The following is a 19,319-nucleotide window of genomic DNA, read 5'->3' on the forward strand; positions in this document are numbered from 1 at the left end:
CCTCAGCCCAGGTCGATTCCACACTTCCCACAGAGCCAGGCCTTCAACCCACACCTGGGCTGCTTCCCTATTCCATCCCCTCCCCGGGGAGACAAGAGCACTGTTTGTGGTCACTGCTTCTGGCCACTGGCCAGGAAGAGATTCGGGAGGGAGAGGGAAGCACCAGCCACTCAAATCACAGAGATTATCTCTCAGATCAGAAGTAGGAGCTGGCAGGAGGGAAGGAAGTAACTAATTACAAAAATAAAATATGTTGAAGGCTTCAACCCTTCTTTGCTTCATTCTTCAGCAAGATTCAGACTTTAAAAGCCTTGCCCTTTTAGAAAGGCTTTTTGTTTTGTTTTTGTTTTTTGTTTTTTTTAAGGAGGAAAGAAGGAAGAAGGATAAGAGAGAAGAAAGGAGAGAAATACACCTGCTGAGCCTGGCTGCTGCATCCCCACTTGGGCAGACAAGGGTGAAGAATCTCAGAAGGGTCAGCACTATGCTGCCTACTAGCCAGAATGAGGGGCATATCCAGTCTTCTGCCTAAGATGTCCCTTCCTGTTCCCAGCCCAGAGGACAACCCCCCACCTACTGTGTACAGAACAAGCTTGAAGCCCACCAATCCTTTTCTACATCTCACACCGATCTCACCAAGATCTCTCAGGCCTTTAACATCCTGCCTCCCTGGCATAACTTTACACCAATGTGGCCTTCTGGGCAAGGCCATCAGCCAAGGACTCTTGCCGGTCACCACCTATCTATAGTGCACACAGAAGGGGCTCAAGGCAACTAAGTGACATAGTTCGGCTCTAACAGCAAAAGGGGTTCCATACCACGTGCAAGAGGGCTGAGCTGGGTGGGTAGGCACCTAGGCCATGCATACTTGTAGAGGTAACCTGCAAGTGGACATAAGATGTGCAGACCAAGCGCAGGGTCCCGCTGGGCTGCCAGGCTGAGGAGGACACAGGAAGGACTATGGAGATGACAACAACCAAGGTCAGGGAACACCCTGAGGGTCTGTTGGCCTCTCCATGAGAGCAAAGATGACACATCATGAGAGCCAGCACAGAGGAGCCCTGGCCCAGCTGTTCCACCTCAGATGCTGTGTTTGTTCCACCAGCATAGGGGCCACCTCAGAGGGGTTGGAGGGGGGGACGACAGCCCAATCTGTTTGCACAGCTGAAGCCTCCGGATCAACTCAGAAATCACAGTGACAGCTAAACAAGGACCCAGGTTCCCAGGCTGCGCGGTGCTGACAGCCGCTCAGAGATGTGCTTGGCTAGGATGACGGTTTAGCAAAAAAGGAAAACAAACTGTGATTCTAAAATAAAGAAGATGGGGCTTCCTGACAGCCAGCCTGGGTGCACTTCCTGAAAGGAGGCCCCAGCACAGTTACAGTCTCCCAAGCCTTAGTTTTTCTTCTTCCTGGGTCTCCTGGGTCCACGCAGGTAACAGCCTCTGGGCTAACCACCCCACGCTGCACCATTACTTTTTTGCTAGACTTCTTACCCAAGCAAGCCTCAGGGGTTCCCCAGGGTAAGGTGCCCGTGCTCACTCCTTTTCTTGCACAGCTGCCCAAAGGACTAACCAAGGCTGTTTGTTGTCCTTACTAACAAGGTGGCTGAGTGGACTCACACAGGTGACCTTGCGATAGATCTGGGCGGCGTTCTGGCACTCCGAATAGGGGTACTCTGAGGTAGCCATTTCCAGCATGCACATCCCGAAGGCGTAGACATCAACCGACTCGTCGTAATGTTCCTCGTACATTTCAGGTGCCATGAACTCGGGGGTACCTACAATCAGGAGCAGCAGACACAGTTATCACTGATCATGGCTCCTTGGTCCCATAGATGCTCCCAGCCTCCTCTGTATGTGTCCCACGATACACACCAGACAACAGTAGAGTCAACAGATCCCAGGGTTTTAAGCAGGTGTGCTCTACAGACTGTATCCAAACCTTACCTTATGGCTCCAGGGATAGCCATCAGTGCGCAGAGCCATTCCAAGCCGCAGGGATGTAAACAGAGCTTCTGGGGACCTATTCTCTGGGGACCTATTCTCTGAGCATTACCCTGGCCTGCGTGTGGATATTGTACCCCTCAAAACAGGTCAGCATCAGCCTATTCTCAAGTCTCCCCAGAGATGACAAAACCGTTGATTACCCCAAAGCTGCCCCTGCCTGAAAAAAACTCAGTAAGGCCTCAGTGTCCCCAGGAAGGGGAGCGACTAGGTTTTCTGGGTGTAACTAACAATGAATGTGATGAGCTGCTGTCACTCTGGGAGGGGAGAGGGATGAGCAATGGCTGCCACCTGACACACCCCACAGAGATAGTGCTCATGAGGCATCAAGCACACACACAAAGTGAAAATACGCTTGCCCCAGCGGCCATGTGTGTGAACATGTATGAACATGCGTGTGGAAGCCAGGGGGTGATCTCACAGTGTTACTTCTCTGGCACCGTCCCCCACAACTCTTTCTCTCCTTTTCCTTTGAGTCAGGCTGTCTCATTCTCCTGGAGCGGAGTAGCCTAGGCTAGCTAGCCAGTAGGCCCAGAGATAGAGAGTAACCAAGCTGTTGCTTCAAAAATCAAAATCACCCACTAGTCTGGCTAGCCTGCTTGCTCTGCCCCATAACCAATAGGATTAGAGGCTGGTTGCCACTCTAATGGCTGTCACTATCAGGTAGGTTTGTGCTAGGGATCTGAACAGCTTAGGGACCTTCAAGCTTAGGTGGCAAATGCTTTTAACCTCTAAACCATCTCTCCAGCCCTAGGTTGGTATCTCTTGACCATTATTTCAGTTTAATATGCATTGAGTCTAGCCACAAACTGACAAAATATAAAAGCATAAGTATGGACTTATGTAGAAGACAGAACTATAGGAAAAGCCATCAGAAGCGACAGAGACCAAGAAGAGACCTCGTGCTGAGAAGTTTTATCCTTTTGTATTCTTGAAATTCTTTGGTACCACTGCTACTGATGTTCAGTATGTTTAAGTTACTTCCCATCCCTTGTCACAGAATAGTGAATATACTTCTTAAGCCACAAGATGCGTGACCCAGATGTCCCAGGCAGGGGTAGCCTGCAAGTGGGTCAGGTCCTTATCACCCCTTCGTATATCCTGGGGACCCCAGGGTATCCTGGGGATTACATGGGTCCAGAGCACAATGATCACTCAGGAGGGTCACCATGGTGGCAGCTGGAACACAGTGAACAGGTCAGCTGACTTGGCCGACAACCCCAAGTCTCAGGAAGAAAGGGCTCCCTCCCCAGGGCTATGTCTATTGCCCATAACACCACCCAGTAATGCCTCTGCCAGGGACTGTGTGGGACACTTTGTCCTGTGATAACAAGGAGAAACCACAAAACCTTTTCCTGCTAGAGGGGCCAATAAAGAGACTCCAGGGACATGACCTGGGCCCTAGAGAAGAACTGTGACAGGAGCCAGGCTCCCACGACTTGGAGCCAAGGCAGCTACAACTTAGCACGCATTGGAACCCGCACTCTTAATGCAGAGACTCCACTCCCTGACTGTCCACATGATATTAGGGTCAACAGACAGTATCCCTGGGGTTGGACTCTTTGGGGACCTACAAGAATTGAGGACCCTCCTCTGCAAGAAGTATCCCAGACAGCCTGACACCAGGAGATGGGTCAGAGGCTGGAGCTAGCTCTGTACTTGTGTGTACATGTGTGTACTTGACTCATTTTTCCTTTTCATCTCACTAAATTAAATCTGAGTTTTAGAAATAATATGTATGCATACACCACAATGCAATTGTCCAGGCTGACATCCCACCCATTAACCCATAGTTTTATGTTCCATTGTCAGCTGTGGAGCTTCTTGCCCTGGGCCTGTGGCTGCCATGCATATCTGCCTGCACATCTGCCAGGCATCCCTGGGTCCCTGAAGATGAGTCTGTGTGAGAGAAAAAGCGGCAGTCCCCGCCCCCACCCCAGGCCCAACCATTTTACCAAGTGCTATGGAATGTTCCACACACTGCTCCTCTCAACAAAGTCAAGCAAGACTTCAGCGGGTCTGGCCCTTGGCCACCTTCTCCTTTCTAATGGAGAAGTAACTTCAGCTTGTGACTATAAGAGATCTCTGCCCTCTAATGAACAGGAGAATGTATGCTGAGGCCTGACAATAAATAGTACAGTAGGTAGGGACCCTCTCCAGCTTAACACCATACTCATCCTATAGCCCCAAGTCTATGAGTCCTGAGTCTGTAATAGAAGACAAATGGTTTCCTCCACGGAACCCAAAAGCTTTATTTTTTAGATTTCCTTTTTGTTCTTGACTTTTGTCATAACAAGAATGAATTAACAAGGGGGCTGGTGAGATGGCTCAGTGGGTAAGAGCACCCGACTGCTCTTCCGAAGGTCCAGGGTTCAAATCCCAGCAACCACATGGTGGCTCACAACCATCTGTAACGAGATCTGACTCCCTCTTCTGGAGTGTCTGAAAAACAGCTACAATGTACTTACATATAATAAATAAATAAATCTAAAAAAAAAAAAAAGAATGAATTAACAATTGGCCCTTGCCCGTTTCCTCACTAAGCAGGCAGAATCCATCTCCCCACGTTCTGGGTGGACCCTACATTGCCTGGAACTCCTAAACACTTACCTGTTGCATCTGCATGGTACCCAACAGTCTGGGCTCCCTCCTGCCCTCTACCTGGCATGCCCACCCATCCAGGACTGACCTGTAGCTCTTTCTAGAATACCTATCTTCAGTTTGCCTTGGCCTCTTTCCCATTTCACTTTTCAGGGGTAAATTGACAAAGCCTGCTTGGAAACTGCCCAGAGCTCAGAGGCCAGAGCCTGGTCACCAGGATAGAACACACAGGCCCTCATCTGGCTCCATTATTTCATAGATCAGGAAAGCAATGCCTCAGTCACACCCTGATTCCTACCACCTCCAAGAAGACCTCTTGAGTAAGTCAGACCTCAACAGCCCTGCCCTGTGTCTGCCTTGGACACAATACAAGCACTACTGTGTCTCCTTCATTCTCAGGTCTACAAGTGGACCATGGGGCTCTCCAGTCCCACCAAAGCATCTAGAACACACAATGGGCTGTGAGGCCCATGTAGCTTGCTATAGGTATGCTAAGGTTAGAGGTATGCATGTAGCCATGTCTGGCTTATGTAACACACAACATTGTACTTAGCCTAAGTGATCTGAGTGCTAATGCTTATCCCCTTCTACTCACAGGCCCGTAACGAAGCGCCCGTAACGAAGCTCCATTTGCAGGGCCTGGGGATACCTGGGTAACAGGCCTTGGGGAGCCCTCATCTGGTCTCATCCTCCCCAAATGCTGGCACTTGCTGGGAACAGGACTTTCCAGTCAGTGCCCATGGGAATCCCCCTCAGTAAGTCTCGTTCCCCCCGCCCCCCAACAGAAGCATCCAAGTACACTCCTGATCCTAGCCTCTTTAACTTTCTAGGTGTCAACAAGCAAAAGCTGGGGTGACAGGGGACACCCCACAGTGCTGGGCACTCAATGGTTCAGTGCCTTCCTAGGCCTGCCAGAAGCACCATCCCGAAGTATTCTTATCATCCAAGCCAACAACTCGAAGTGTGTGAGTGTGTGTGTGATGTGCATGGTATATATGCATGGTATATATGCATGATGGATGTATGTATACACACCAAAGTCACATGATGCCTGATGTTCTATTCTATTTTTCTCCATCTATTCCCTTGAGATAGGGTCTCTCACTGCCCCTGGAGCTAGGCCAGTGGCCCAGAAATTCTCCCATATCCCTACAGTGATAGGGTTATAGACATATGTGCAACCACATCTTGCTTAAAGGTGCATACGTTATTTATTTTAAAGTGTGTGGTGTGTGTGTGTGCCCACACGTGCGCGCGCCACATGTGTCAGGGTAGTGACAGAAGCCAGATCCTCTGAAGCTGTAAAGATGGTTGCAAGTTACCTGATATGTGTGCTAGAAACTAAACTTGGTCCTCTAGAAAAGCAATACATGCTCTAGTTAAGAGCTGGGTCATCTCGCTAATCCCACTGCCCAGCTTTTTAAATGTAGGCTCTGGGGATTTGAATTCAGGTCCTTATGGTTATGTTGTAAGTACTCTTCCTAGCTGAGCTGTCTTCATGGCTTAGCTCTACCTATTTTCACAGACAGAAAACTGAGACTTGGGTCAGTTCCAGCTCCCCACCATGCTACTCTATCAGGATAAACGGACCAGAGATCTAAGTTCCAAAGGGCCATTGCCCAGATAAGACAGCTACACTAAATATTACATTCCAAAGACACTACTGAAAATATAGCAGTTCCCCAAGATTGCCATACTGGCTAATGTCTTTCCCAAATAATTAATAAGGGCCTGAGACCAACCTTACTCCTTGTCCTGTTCATGTGAGTAACCAGCCTTGATGGAGGGCCACACCTGATTTCAAGACAGTGAAGGGCCCAAAACAGTTGTTACTGAAGTCCCTCTAATGTTCTTTCCAAAGCCCACAAGATCCTTCCCAGCGTCTGCTAGATACTTAGTGCTATGCTAGTTATTTCAAGGTTGGGCATATAACATAATCCAGACCCCCTTTATCCTTAAACAGAATTGCAGGCTACTACCCCAGAACCCAGAGTACCATCCCCCAAAAGTTGGCCAAGAAGGTCTCTCAGAGGAAGAGAGGCCTGGAGCCAAGGCCCAAGGACAAGAAAGGAGCCAAACCCTCAGCACCACCTTCCACCACCATGTAGATACTATACTGGGCCTCTGATCCACCTTTCTGTCAGACTCTGCATGCTGTTATTTCTTTGTGCCCCACAGCCTTGGGTACTCCTCTCCCTGATTACTGCGACCAGCTCCAGTCTCACTTCCCACAAGCAGTGTAATTCCTCTGTGGTAACACTACTTCCTCCTCCTGAGCAGCCACAGTGTCCACCACAGCTCAGAAGTTGGCATCTAGCCCACCACCCTTGGCAGGAAATCATAGGAGGTACCCAACACAGCCAAGACTCCAATGCAGAGACCCCCTCCCCCCACCCCTGAGTCTGAAAGGACTGTCAGTGGGAAACAGAACCAGTATTTCCAGGCAAGCTGGAAGGCAGTGTCCCCACTAGGCAGGTCCTCTGGCTGAGCCACCAGAATTCTGGGGCTGCTTGGATACCCAGGCACTCGGATGAGCCTCCTGCACCAGGTCTGAAGTAACTGAGCAAATCCAGGCTTCCATGGCTCCTTGAATACTGTGTGGTTCTCTATGTGCCTCTGGAGAAGAAACAGGCTCACCTATCACACTTTTGGCAAAAGACGCTCTTTTAAGGGTGGCCAGACCCAAGTCACCAATCTTCACAGAGCCGGTGGGCCCAGTGATGAAGATGTTGTCACACTTGAGGTCACGGTGGATGATGGGGGGTGTCCTTGTATGCAGGAACAGCAGGCCCTTCAGGATCTGCCGGCACCAGCTCCTCAGTACCTTCGGCTTCATCACCTTGAACCGCTTCAGGTACCTGGGGGAGGGGCAGAACCATCAAGCAGTTCTCCTGCTGCAGGCCCCGAGGAAGGCCAAGCCTGGAAAAGTCTAGTCTCAGCCACATGAGCTTTGCAGCTGTGTGGGACAGGCAGTGAGGGGAAAGGGATATGCCAACAGTTCTTCTCCTACCCAGGGTTTCTCAGCTGGATCGAGGTGGCTGAGCCAGGACCTCGGCACTCCACTAGACCTTTTCATTGGAGACCTTGCTCCCAAACCCATGCCAATCATAGTCTTCATCTCCTGGATGTGAGAAGAAGCCACAAAATGGGGCAGGGTCCCAGCCTAGCACACGAATAATAGAGGAATACCTACAGTCAAAGGTCACAAAGGCCAGGCTATCCTTGCAACAAGCTGCATGCTGGGCCCTGGTGTCACCCAGCGGGGAGGTAGGAAGTGACATTCCCTCACTGAATCAGCACAGTAGAGTGAAGCTACCCAGAGGCAGAAAACATCAAGGTCCTACTCGGGGCCTCAGGGTTAAAATGATTCAGAGGAACTCAACCATGGCTATGGGGGGGGGGCATTCCCATATCCCAATATAGCACAGACCTCAGACAGTAGCAAACTGCCATGGCCACTGAACCCCCAGCCCGTTGCTGTGTCATGTTTGGCCCTTAATGTCTGCATTTTGCTTCCAAACCAGCAGAACATGCCAGGCTGGCCTCTAGGCAAACAGATATTGGCCAATAATAAGATCCCAGACAAAGCAGACAAAGGAACTGTGCCACTGGGAAGTGTCCTACACAGGAAGGGAGAGTGGAAATAGTCGCATGGTCACGAGAACCAGTCTCATTTGCTACAAGAAGCCAGAGGGAGCCAAATGTTAGGAAGACTATTAGGTCCGAGTCTTCTCACTTGGGGAATGGGCTTCCCATGGCTGAGAGAAATTATAGGACTCAAAAAGGGCATTGCTGAATGAACGCCAGATCACAGACGCCAGCCAGGTTGACCCAAGCATCCCAACACCTGTTACCCTATCACAGCCCCTACGGACGGTGTGGAAAGCCTTTTGGGGTACCGCTTGGCAGGAGTCTGACATTGGCCAAGGACAAGGAAATGGGCTTCGGACAGGAATCTGACATTGGCCATGGCAAGGAAGTAAGCTCAGGCAGGAATCTGACATTAGGGCATAATAAGGATGTAAGTTTTGGCAAGAATCTTACTTTAGGCTGTAATAGGGAAGTAGTGTAAGGCAGGAATTTTAGTCTTAGGGTACAACAGAAGAACAAGGCTTCAGGCAAGATTTTGGGCTTGGACAAGGAAGTGGGCTCAAGTATTTTGGTCATTATGACAAGCCCTTTTAAACAACTGTCACGGGAGTAATCATGGGACTTGTTTGCTGCTCTGTTAGCTCCTTATTGTACTGCTTGCCCAAAATACTTGCATGTAATTAAAATGGTATAAAAAGTGGATTGGAAAATAAAAATTTGCCTTCAGTTTCAGAATTACCTGGGGCCACACTACAATGTTGTCTAACTGTCTTTTTTCTTTTTAATCCTCATTCCTGCACTGGAGAACCTGTTGACTGACTGAGCAGGCTTGGTCACGAAGGCTACCCCAGCCCACATGTGTGCAGCACTTACGTCTTCAGTGTACCCGAGGTCATCAGCTCTGTCACCAGCACGATACATCGCTTGCCCTTGGCACTGGACTCCCAGAAGTCATAGAAGCGCACAATGTTGGGGTGCTGTAGACCTTTCAGCATCTCCGCCTCCTCTTTGAATCTCTGCCGTTCAAGCTTGGTGAGCTTCCGGTCCTAGAGACAGAGATAGGTGCACTGGGTGGTTGGTGCCCTGGACCCTGGCAGCCACTCTCCCTTCTTCCAGGTGAGTTCAGCAGGAGACGCCTCAGGGGCAGGTAGTCCCCAGCAGTGACATGTAGCAGAATCTACCCTTTCTTTCTGCCCACCATGACAAATGGCGCACCATAGCTAACCCTTGGGCCCCACAACCCCAGATACAGCCTGTCTGGGCCCTCTGTAAGAAAGAAGTTGTTCCAGGAAGCTGAGAAGCAGCTCACACGCCATGCAGCTGACCGAGCTCCTGCACTTTTTCCTTTAAAAAAAAAAAAAAAAACAAAACCTCAGAGGCCTCTGCTCCCTCAGAGCTCATTCATTTTAGAGTATTTGTTAAAGGGATGAAATGTCAGCTTGCTTGTAAGGCATACACAGTAGGGGGAGGTGCTCAAGACCCAGGAGACTGCAGTGCCAAAAACCCGCACTGGGCTGATGAAGGGCCATCTTGGCAAAGGCAATCCTGAGAGCAGGCAGCCCAGCCCTCAGAGCAGAAAGAAGCATGTTTCGCCTGGCTTTGGGTCGCTGTGCTTGGCCTGGTGGCAGAACCAATCTGCTGTCCCAACGTTTACGAACATCACTGTAGGTCTAGGGATGTAGCTCACTGCAAACAGTGCTTGCCTGCCATGCACAACGCCCTGGGTTCAATCTTCAGCACTCAATGACCAAGGCCTGGTGGCCCACACAGCACTTGGGATGGGGAGGCAGAAGGATCAGCAGTTCAAGGTTATTTTGAGCTATATATCGACTTGGAGGTCAGCCTGGGCTATATGAGAACCTGTCTCAAAGAAAACAAAACCTCATTGCTTCCTTGAAACTTTCAAGTTGTGTGCCCTCTGCCCTAGCCCCTGCCTCATTAACCCCACAGCCTATCTAGACTCTGACTCTGCCACCTCCTTTCCCAAATCCATCCATGGATTCTCATCCTGGAACACTCAAAACAACACCAAGGAGCTCACACGCCCCCAATCTCTGCTCTGTGCTTCCCAGTTCTTCTCAGGAGATGCCACAGCCAAGGGCCCCAGGGTGATCTTCCCCCATTCTCTAAGCATAGAGAACCCTTCTCAGCTCCACCTACATGGAGTGAGTCACCTTCCAGTCCTGCCTCCCCTACCACACACCCCAGAGCCACAGGAGAGTGACCAGACAGGTGTTTATATTTGCAAAGGAAACTGTTAACACAACTGAACCCAGAACACAGAAAGTCAGAGAAATTCCAGGAGACAGGAAGCAGATGGTTTGAGATAAATCAAGCAGAGATCAGAGCTGAAAGGAAATATACACAAAGATCCCAAGGACCTTTTAGAAGGCCCCATACAACGACAAGCCAGAGTTCAACAAAGCAGTGGCCAATAGGGTCATGACAATAGTCACTGTGTTAAGAAATTATACCCCACCTGGCAGTCATACCCATTTAGGCCAGACCCCTGCTCCACAACACAGACCCTCATCTGTCCCTTTGCTCATCAGTGGGACAGTAGCCATCATCAACAAGGCAAAACAGCCAAGAGAAATCATAAATGTAACCAGTACCAGAAAGACAATCATTCAGAAACTTCATAACAGATAACCAATGTCCTTCCCATGAAGACCCAAGATGTGGACCTGCACATTCAAGAGCAAACTTCTATTCTAAAAGAAAACACTCAGAAATTAGTTCTTACAAATTTTGAAAGCTGAGCTGGCTTTGTTTAATATGTAAACATATTCCATAACCCAGTAAAACACTGAGTACAAATGAGTTAATCTCTAATCTAGACAGTAAAATGGTAACATGTTCTGCTCGTTAAAATTATTGTTTATCTAAGATAATGAAAGCAAAGCTACACACTAGAAGAAACCATTTCCAATATATACATCTGACAAAGGACTTGGCCCCTGAATGGAAAGACAGCATCCATAAATGATGCAGACAGACAGATGCTTCACCAAACAACCTGGAAAAATGGCCAAGATCTCTCAGCAGCTTCCTACCAGCTCTGGGTCCCATCACTCCCCTCAAAGAGGAGATCCACGGAGAGAGAAGAAACACAAGTCCTCAGAAGATGGCGCAAGAGCAGCTCCACCACAGCCCCACCTAACGGCAGCTGAAGGATCCCATGCCAGTTAACAGAAACTTTGTCGATATACCCACAAAAACATATACACCCCAGGAACCAGCTCAGTCTGGATTAAGGAAGCCGGCTATAAACATGTGTCTGGTGGGAACCCACTTTGATTGGGAACTGTTATTAGATTGATAGCAAAGGGTCAGCCGGGAAGTGGTGGCACACGCCTTTAATCCCAGCACTTGGGAGGCAGAGGCAGGCAGATTTCTGAGTTCAAGGCCAGCCTGGTCTACAGAGTGAGTTCCAGGACAGCCAGGGCTATATAGAGAAACCCTGTCTTGAAAAAACAAAACAAAACAAACAAACAAAAAAACCAAGAACAACAACAACAACAACAACAAAACCAACCAACCAAACAAACAAAAAAGGGTCAACTTCAGAACAGTGGCTGTCTCTGGAGTGGGCAAATTCTGGAACTGAGAATCTGGTGTCCAGATGGGGGCTGGGGGTTTCTGGAGTTGGGGGTGGTGAAGGATGTTTTTTGTTAGTTTGGGAAGAACTGGGGATTGAATCCAGGGCCTTGTACTTGCTTCTCAAATGCCTTAGCACTTAGCTACAGCCATAGCCCAACCATGCTTGTGTGCGTGTGTGTACAATGAAAACTTGTTTAGTGTGTGTGCATGTGTTCAAGCCCAAAAGCATATGAAAGCTTGAGATTCATATCTGATTTCTTTGGGGGTTGCAGGAGAGTGAGACAGGGTCTCTGTAGCTCTGATTGACCTCACACTCACAGAGATCTGCCAGCCTCTCCCTGAGTGAGAGCACTGGAGTTACTCTCCACTTCATCTACTGAGGCAGAGTCTCGCTTAAACTCACTGATTTTCCTGGTCTAGCTAACCAGTTTGCTCCTGGGATTCTCAGTCTCTGCCTCTGGGATTAAAAGCAGGCTGTTCCACCCACCCAGTTTACTTACCCACTAAGCTTCAGATATAAACTAATGCTTTCTCAGCCAGTGATTCAACAACTGAACTGTCTCCCCAGCCCCAGGTTGAATGTTTTAAGATACATATTTCAATGTTTATAAATTATATTTCAATTTTTAAAATGTTACAAAAACAAAATAAAAAGTTAAAAATTTCCAAAGACTGAATGAGAAAGGTAAGTCGAAAAGGAGAGAGAGAGAGAGAGAGAGAGAGAGAGAGAGAGAGAAAGAGAGAGAGAGATTGATTAAGAAACAACAAAGAACTACCTGGAAGACAAACAACTATGTAACCGTGGCTATATACAGCAGAATAGCATTTCCCTGGATTAAAGGGAGACTGTCTTAGGATGAAAAGGCCTGCTAAAATCAGGTCAGTAATGAAAACCGACCTACCCTCCAGATCTGTCCCAGCGAAACTTCAGAATCTTGAGGTCTGAAAAGATTTCCTATCTGCAAAGAAATGGCTCAGGCAGCAGTGAGTGGGGTCAGCGATATTGGTTGTGGGGAGGGCAGCAGCATCCTTGAAGTGCTGACTAAGAATTCTATACCCAGCCAAATAATGCACACCTATCCAGGCTGATGAGACTCACGTTCCCACATGTAGGAACTCAACTTAAAGTGCTGACTAAGAATTCTATACCCAGCCAAATGCACACCTCTCCAGCCAATGAGATTCATTTTCCCACATGTAGGAACTCAAAGGTTCCTACATGGGAAGTAGGAACGTTTCATGCCCTCTAGATGAAGTGAGCATACTGCAAACAGAAATGGATGCGTCAGGGTTGGGGAAACAGCTCAACAGGCAAGAGAGCTTGTTGTGCAAGCATGAGTTTGAATCCCCAGCACCCACATAAAGGCCAGATGTGGTTGTATGCATCGAGGACCCCCTATACTCAGTGCTGTGGATGGATTGAAAGGCTTGCTTGGCCATCAGTCCAGATTCAGGTTCAATGAGACATCCTATCTCAAGTGAATGAGTAGAGTGATAGTACAGGACACTAGACATCCTCTAGGCTCTACAAAGGCACACGTAGCTGCACACAGACACATGAGCATAAATCATACATACAAAAGGAATGAAGCTAAATTGACTTTGGGGGCCACTGATGAAGCAGCCGAGAAGATGGCTGCTGGGCCAGCTCAGCTTCCCCACAAAGCCTTCTCAGTGCAGCAATATTGTCTCCAATTCCCTTCCAGTGGGCCTAGTTAGTGACTTGGGAGAAGCCTCAGAGCACCACTAAAGCCTAAGTTATTTTACAATATTCACCATCGAGCAACAGCAGCGTATGGCTCACAATGCAATGTCCAAGCTGTAAATAACAAAACTAACATAAATAGGATGTGGGAGAAGGTGACTTGCATAAGCTATGGTCCAGTATTGTCTTCCCCATGTGAGTATGTGTGTGTGTGCATGTGTTTGTGTGTGTGTGTGTGTGTGTATGCATGTACCCTCATGTACACATACATGCATACATTCAAGTGTTGATAGTTATCTAACCCAGGGTCTGGCACAGTATTAATGATGCCAAGTAGCTAAAGGTGATAAAGACACCAAAGTCATAAGTTGTTAGCCATGGTGCCTCTAGGAGTGGTCCAGAAAGTGGGGGCAAAGACATTATCATACATTAAATGCCACCAGGGCATTTTACCAAGGTGCCCTGCTCCTTGGTCATTTATGATCATGCTCCTTGGAGCATGGCCCTCTCTTCACGAGGCTATCCAGGTTATCCTCATCCGTTATGCCACCATTTGCCAATCATGCAAAGGGGAGACAAAGTGGCAGCCTGCAAGGTGAGGAGAGGGCCATTCAGGAGTGCTCAGGTCTAACAGCCCAGGTGATCAGATAACCTGTTCCTGATGGGCTTAACCTGTGCTTCAGGGCAATGTGGAGGAGACACATGCTAGAGGGTGCTTTTGGTATAAAGAAAGCCAGAGGCCGCTGAATGGTAACGGCACAGGCAGGCAGATCTCTGTGAGTTTGAGGCCAGCCTGGTCTACAGAGCAAGTTTCAGGACAGCCAGGACTACATAGAGAAACCCTGTGTCAAAAAAGAAAAAAAAAATCAGAGCTGCTGCCTAGAAAGTGCAGGTGTCTGCAGGTAACCACCCCTGCGGCAGCCCAGGGCCACAGCACCATCACAACAGCCCCAGTGGGTGATGGCTGAGGGAGTCAAGCCCAAGAGGGACACATTGCAAGAGAGCAGTGACTTTCTACAGCAAGGAAAGAGAAGCGTGCCTTCTGAGGATTGCGAGAGGGTGAGAACCACACTCAGGAGTGATGGCAGGGTGCTGACTAACACAGGCACAGCACAACTGGTGGCAAGCCAGCCTCTTTCCAGGAGATGGGTTTGTGGTCTGCATGAAACCAAAGAAACACCACAGGATTTTTTTTTCAAGCCGTAAAGAATGAAGATATGTTATTTGTAGAAAACGGATATAAATTGAGTAGACATAGCAAGAGAATGATGCCTTTGCAGAAAGACAGAATTACGGGTTTATTCTCAACTTGTGGGTGCTTCAGTCTTATGCAAATGCGTAAAGCCATGGACAGACAGGCTACACAAAAGGAGAAGTGAAAAATTTCTAGGAGAACAAAGGGAACCACTGGGAAGAGAGGGTGCCCACAAGGGGAAGGAAATATGGAGAAATACGCCCAAAGTATACCATGTACTTTCATGAAAATGCAGCCCCAGTACAATGATGGTTTAATTTTTTTATTTTACATGTAATTTGCTTTGCATGTATGTGTGTGTTCAGTGTGTGTGCCTGCTACCTGCTGAGGTCAGAGGAGTCTGCTGGGTCCCCTGGAACTGGAGTTACAGGTGGTTGCTGGGGATTGACAGGGATTCTTAGCAAGAACTGTAAGTGCTCTTAGCTGCTAAGCCAACGCTTTAGTCCCCCAAATACTATTTTTTAGCTAAATTTTTGTTTGTTTGATTGGTTTTGCTTTTTTTATTTTTTATTTTTTTGAGACAGGGTTTGTATGCGTAGCCCTGGCTGTCCTGGAACTCACTCTGTAGACCAGGCTGGTCTCGAACTCAGAAATCTGCCTGCTTCTGCCTCCCAAGTGCTGGGATTAAAGGCGTGTGCCACTACTGCTTGGAACTAATTATTTTTTTAATTGGATATTTTCTTTATTTACATTTCAAATGTTTTCCCCTTTCTAGGTCTCTTCTTCAGAAGCTCCCTATTCCATCCTCCCTCCCCCTGCCTCTATGAGGGTGCTCACAGGCTCTGGACTCTGGAGCTATCCTATGAAGGGAGACTAGGCCTAGTTTGGGCTCCGACTAGTTAGTCAGAATGGAGTTATAGGTCCCTGGAAGAGCCCAAAGATTCACCTCCCTCATGAGTCCACACCCAATGGTACCATCATCCTGGGACCAGTCAGAGAGCTGCAACCATACACACACACCTGCATCTCTTCTGTCCCCTCACTTCTGGAAGCACCTCAGTAGTCCAGAAAGGTTCAGTGTCCCTGAATGCTCCACACTGTCCTGGAATACCAGGCCTCCCTCCACCCTCAGGTCCCTAGGGGCTGAGTCAGGCTCACTGTCTCTACTGTTGTGGGCGCACACTCTTCCTCTCACAGTCTAGGTGTATGATCTGGAAGTCTGTGGGCTGGATAGGTGTATGGGGCACGTCTGAGAGGGTGAAGCCACTGTGTCTTACAGGTTTGCTTCAGCATCTAGGCAAGCAGATGCTGAGGAAACCTTAGGGGGAAGTCGCCAACAGACAAGAAAGTAAACATGCAATTGCCCACTGAGCCAAAAAATAAGGCTGAAAGCACAAGTGGGTGTGGCCAGCCAGGGCACCCAGTTGCCAAACAGAACCCTCTCTGCAGGCAGCGGGGGAGAACTGTGATTCCCCAGTCTCTGCAGGACATAGACAGGGCCAGTATCTCTGCAGGAAGAGGCTTCTGGGAGGACATAATGAAGTGAAACCACACAAGGTATAATGCAAGCAGGCTGGGGACAAGCCCTGGACAGCAGTGGGTGTCAGCTTGTGGCTGGCTCTGGAAGCTGGTTTCAGGCTCCCAAGGGTTGGCTAGACTTGGTACCCCTGTGAGCAGCAGAGAAAGTTCCTAGTTTCATTCCCTCTTACACCAGCTGCAAGGGAGAAGCCCAGCCCCTGTTAGCATCATCCTGGCCACATAGTCATATGGATCACCAAGCAACCAGGATGATATTGCCATCAAGGTCAAAGTGGTCCTCACAGCTACCATACAAAAACAGCGGTTACAGATGTAACCTGGAAATCCAGACAGTGGATGATATATACCTAGACTCGGTTTCTGAAAGAGATAGCAGCCATCAATACTGGGTCCCACTATCCAAACATGTGCTCAGATCGAGGGTTCAGGACTCAGGGAAGTCACCAGCGGGCACTTGCCCCACCTAGCCTTCTTTGTAAAGAGCACCAAGAAGTTCAGTTATCTGAGGTTGAAACGTGTACTAGAAAGTCCGGCGCCTCGCCGCCTTGGAAGATAAAGCTATCTTCTTCAGAAGGGAATGGATAGGGGCAGAGGGAAGATGACAGGTGTCAGATGACTTGAGGCCCTGCTCTCTCAAGGTCAAGCTCCTGACCCTAGGACTCTCAGTCGGTCACTGGCCGAAAGATATGGGTACCCTCACCAAAGAGAAGCGATCCATACTGTGGAGTAAATAATATAGATTAATTTTGAGTATAAACATCAAAATGTCAACTTATCAGGGCTTAATTACTTTAAAGAACTTACTGGTTCAGGCTGGCATAAACCCAAAAGTTTGGGTATCAGGAATGGCTTTAGGGTTCCCTCTCCCCATCTCCAACATTCTGGAAATATCAACTCTCTCTCAATTATAAATGCCTCCTATAGGGTCCAAGTGTCAGGCACCAGCTCTCCATTAGCCACTTCACAACTAAGTCCATTGGCAAGGTCGCCTCCCACTCCAGTTGAATCTGCAAGCCCGATAATGCAGCAGTGTTCTCAGTCTCTTCTGACACTCCCCTAGTCCTCCCCAGCTGATTCTGAGATACAGCCCTTTAAATAAAACCCTTGTCTACCTAAGGTTTGAGACCTAACGTGCTTCTCCAGAACTGGGTGACCATTAGGAATTAATACTGCACAGGTGACCAGAACAGAAAATAAATTTTACTGAAAAATATGCCTCCTCTGCACCATGGGAGCTATTGGAAGCTGCACCGGGCACCTACAGGGGGGTTTTAATTATCTCAGGAGCCTGGCATACGTCTGCCTATCTTCTGGTGTGTGTCCATGGACTCTGAGAGGGTATCCATTTGATCAGTGACCTTCACACTTCTTCCCAGCACTTATGAGACCTGGATCCTGTGTTCCCACATCCTCCATCAGGACCAGCAGCCTCCTTGTCAATCAATCAGGAAGTCCCACCCTTGCCATGAGCACCCATGGCATGAGTGGGACAGTTTGAGGGTAGGCTCTGTGTATACCTCCCCTTCCCACGAAGAGGTTTGGATTTCAGGAAGCCACCATCCACCAAAATAAAGTTGTCACAGGGCAGAGAGAATCATTGTAGAGACCAGCAGACCTGTCACCATCTAGCATCCAAGCAAAGGGAAATTTACATCAAGACCAGGAGGAAGAAAGTGAGCAGGGGATGGCACACGACAGATGGTGGTCCAGACACAGAGCTCTTCTGAGGCCTGGCCCATGATGTGGTACAGGGGATGAAGCTGTAGGTTGTCTGGACTAATGGCTAGGCCTCAAAGTGAGTGGATGAGAGATGTGAGCCTTCTTCAGGACGTAAGCAGGCATGGCTGATCTCATTAAACTTCTCTAGTAGTCTCAGGCCGCACAGAGACCAAGTGGATACCAGGCCTTTTTTCTCACAAGTGCCACCTGGGGAGATCCCTCTGCATACCATTCCATACAGTCTCCATCGCATAAGCAGGCAGGGTCACTATGGAGTCAAGGAGGTATAGGAGAGGAAGGGACATTTTCATAGATCCATAAGCAGCCCTGAAGGGAGAAGCAGCATTTAGACATTACCTGACTGACTATGGGAGAGGTCAGAGGGTCTTGGGTGACACCTCCTACCAATATGTCTTATACATGCTGCCCACTTGGGCTTCCCGGTGAGCCTGAGAGATAGATAGCCACAATGCCTGGAGCCAGCCTGTCATCTTCCATTTCACTGTGACCTTCTAAAATGTTCCAGGTGAGTGGTTGAGGCCACACAGGTGAGAGCAGGTAGAGAAGCTAGCCACCCTCTGTCCTCTGAGCACCAGACAACTGATGGTGAAAGGAGGGGGAGGTGGTAGTCTGCAACGTACCCAGCAGTCAGAGTGGACCAGACTTCCAGAGACTAACTGTCTTCTATAGAAGTATGTAGTAAACATCATTATGGTGTACGCTCTGTTAGGTCAAAGCCCCAGTCCAATAGAACACACCTAAAGGCAACCCATAGGCTCTGGTCTGTGTTTCTCGCTCACCAAAGAAACCCAAGTGGCCTGGCCCTGCTGACAACTACCTTAAACAACGGAGACCCTCAGCCTGTAGTCAAGGCCGCAGGACTGGGGGTCCTGTCCTGGAGGGAGATGGGATAACAATGACCCTTTAGCCCAGTCCCCTTAATATCAAGTGATGGGCGGTGACATCATAGCCAGAAAGAGCTTGGTGCTAGCTGGGATGGGCCACTTTTTTTTGGGAGGGGGGAGCAGATACCAGTGGGGAGCTTCTGCACCTGCGCTCAGCTGCATCAGATATAACAGAGCAGCTGAGCAAAGAAAACAGGTGGACACGCCAGGAACAGCAGGTGGAGCTGGGTGCAGGGAATGTGGGCGTTTCATTTCCAGGTAGAGGTGTTACAGTTTACAGAGTCAACCTACATACAACTCGGGGAAAACTAGAGAACGCTCACAGGCAGCCTCTTCCACTCCTCAGGACAGCACCCAAGCGCCTCCTCTCCAGTCTGTGGTGCCCCTACAGGATCTAAACCACAGCCCACGCCTTGCCCCTGAGCAATGCCACCTGGACACCTTCCCAGGGAACGGCATC

General features: G+C 48.9%; 1 protein-coding gene across 28 annotated transcripts in view; it reads right to left on the reverse strand.

The window, feature by feature from the left end:
• Positions 1–19,319, reverse strand: part of Wnk2 (WNK lysine deficient protein kinase 2) — a 112,273-nt gene that overhangs the window by 57,422 nt on the left and 35,532 nt on the right. For all 28 annotated transcript variants that reach the window (NM_029361.4, NM_001290313.1, XM_006516979.3 and 25 more), the window contains 3 exons: positions 9,067–9,239; positions 7,240–7,460; positions 1,618–1,775 (listed from right to left, as the gene is read on the reverse strand). In NM_029361.4, coding sequence (NP_083637.2) covers positions 1,618–1,775; positions 7,240–7,460; positions 9,067–9,239 — 552 coding nt within the window. The remainder of the gene's footprint in view (positions 1–1,617; positions 1,776–7,239; positions 7,461–9,066; positions 9,240–19,319) is intronic.

Source organism: Mus musculus, chromosome 13 (assembly GCF_000001635.26).
Source record: "Mus musculus strain C57BL/6J chromosome 13, GRCm38.p6 C57BL/6J".
Lineage (NCBI taxonomy): Eukaryota > Metazoa > Chordata > Mammalia > Rodentia > Muridae > Mus > Mus musculus.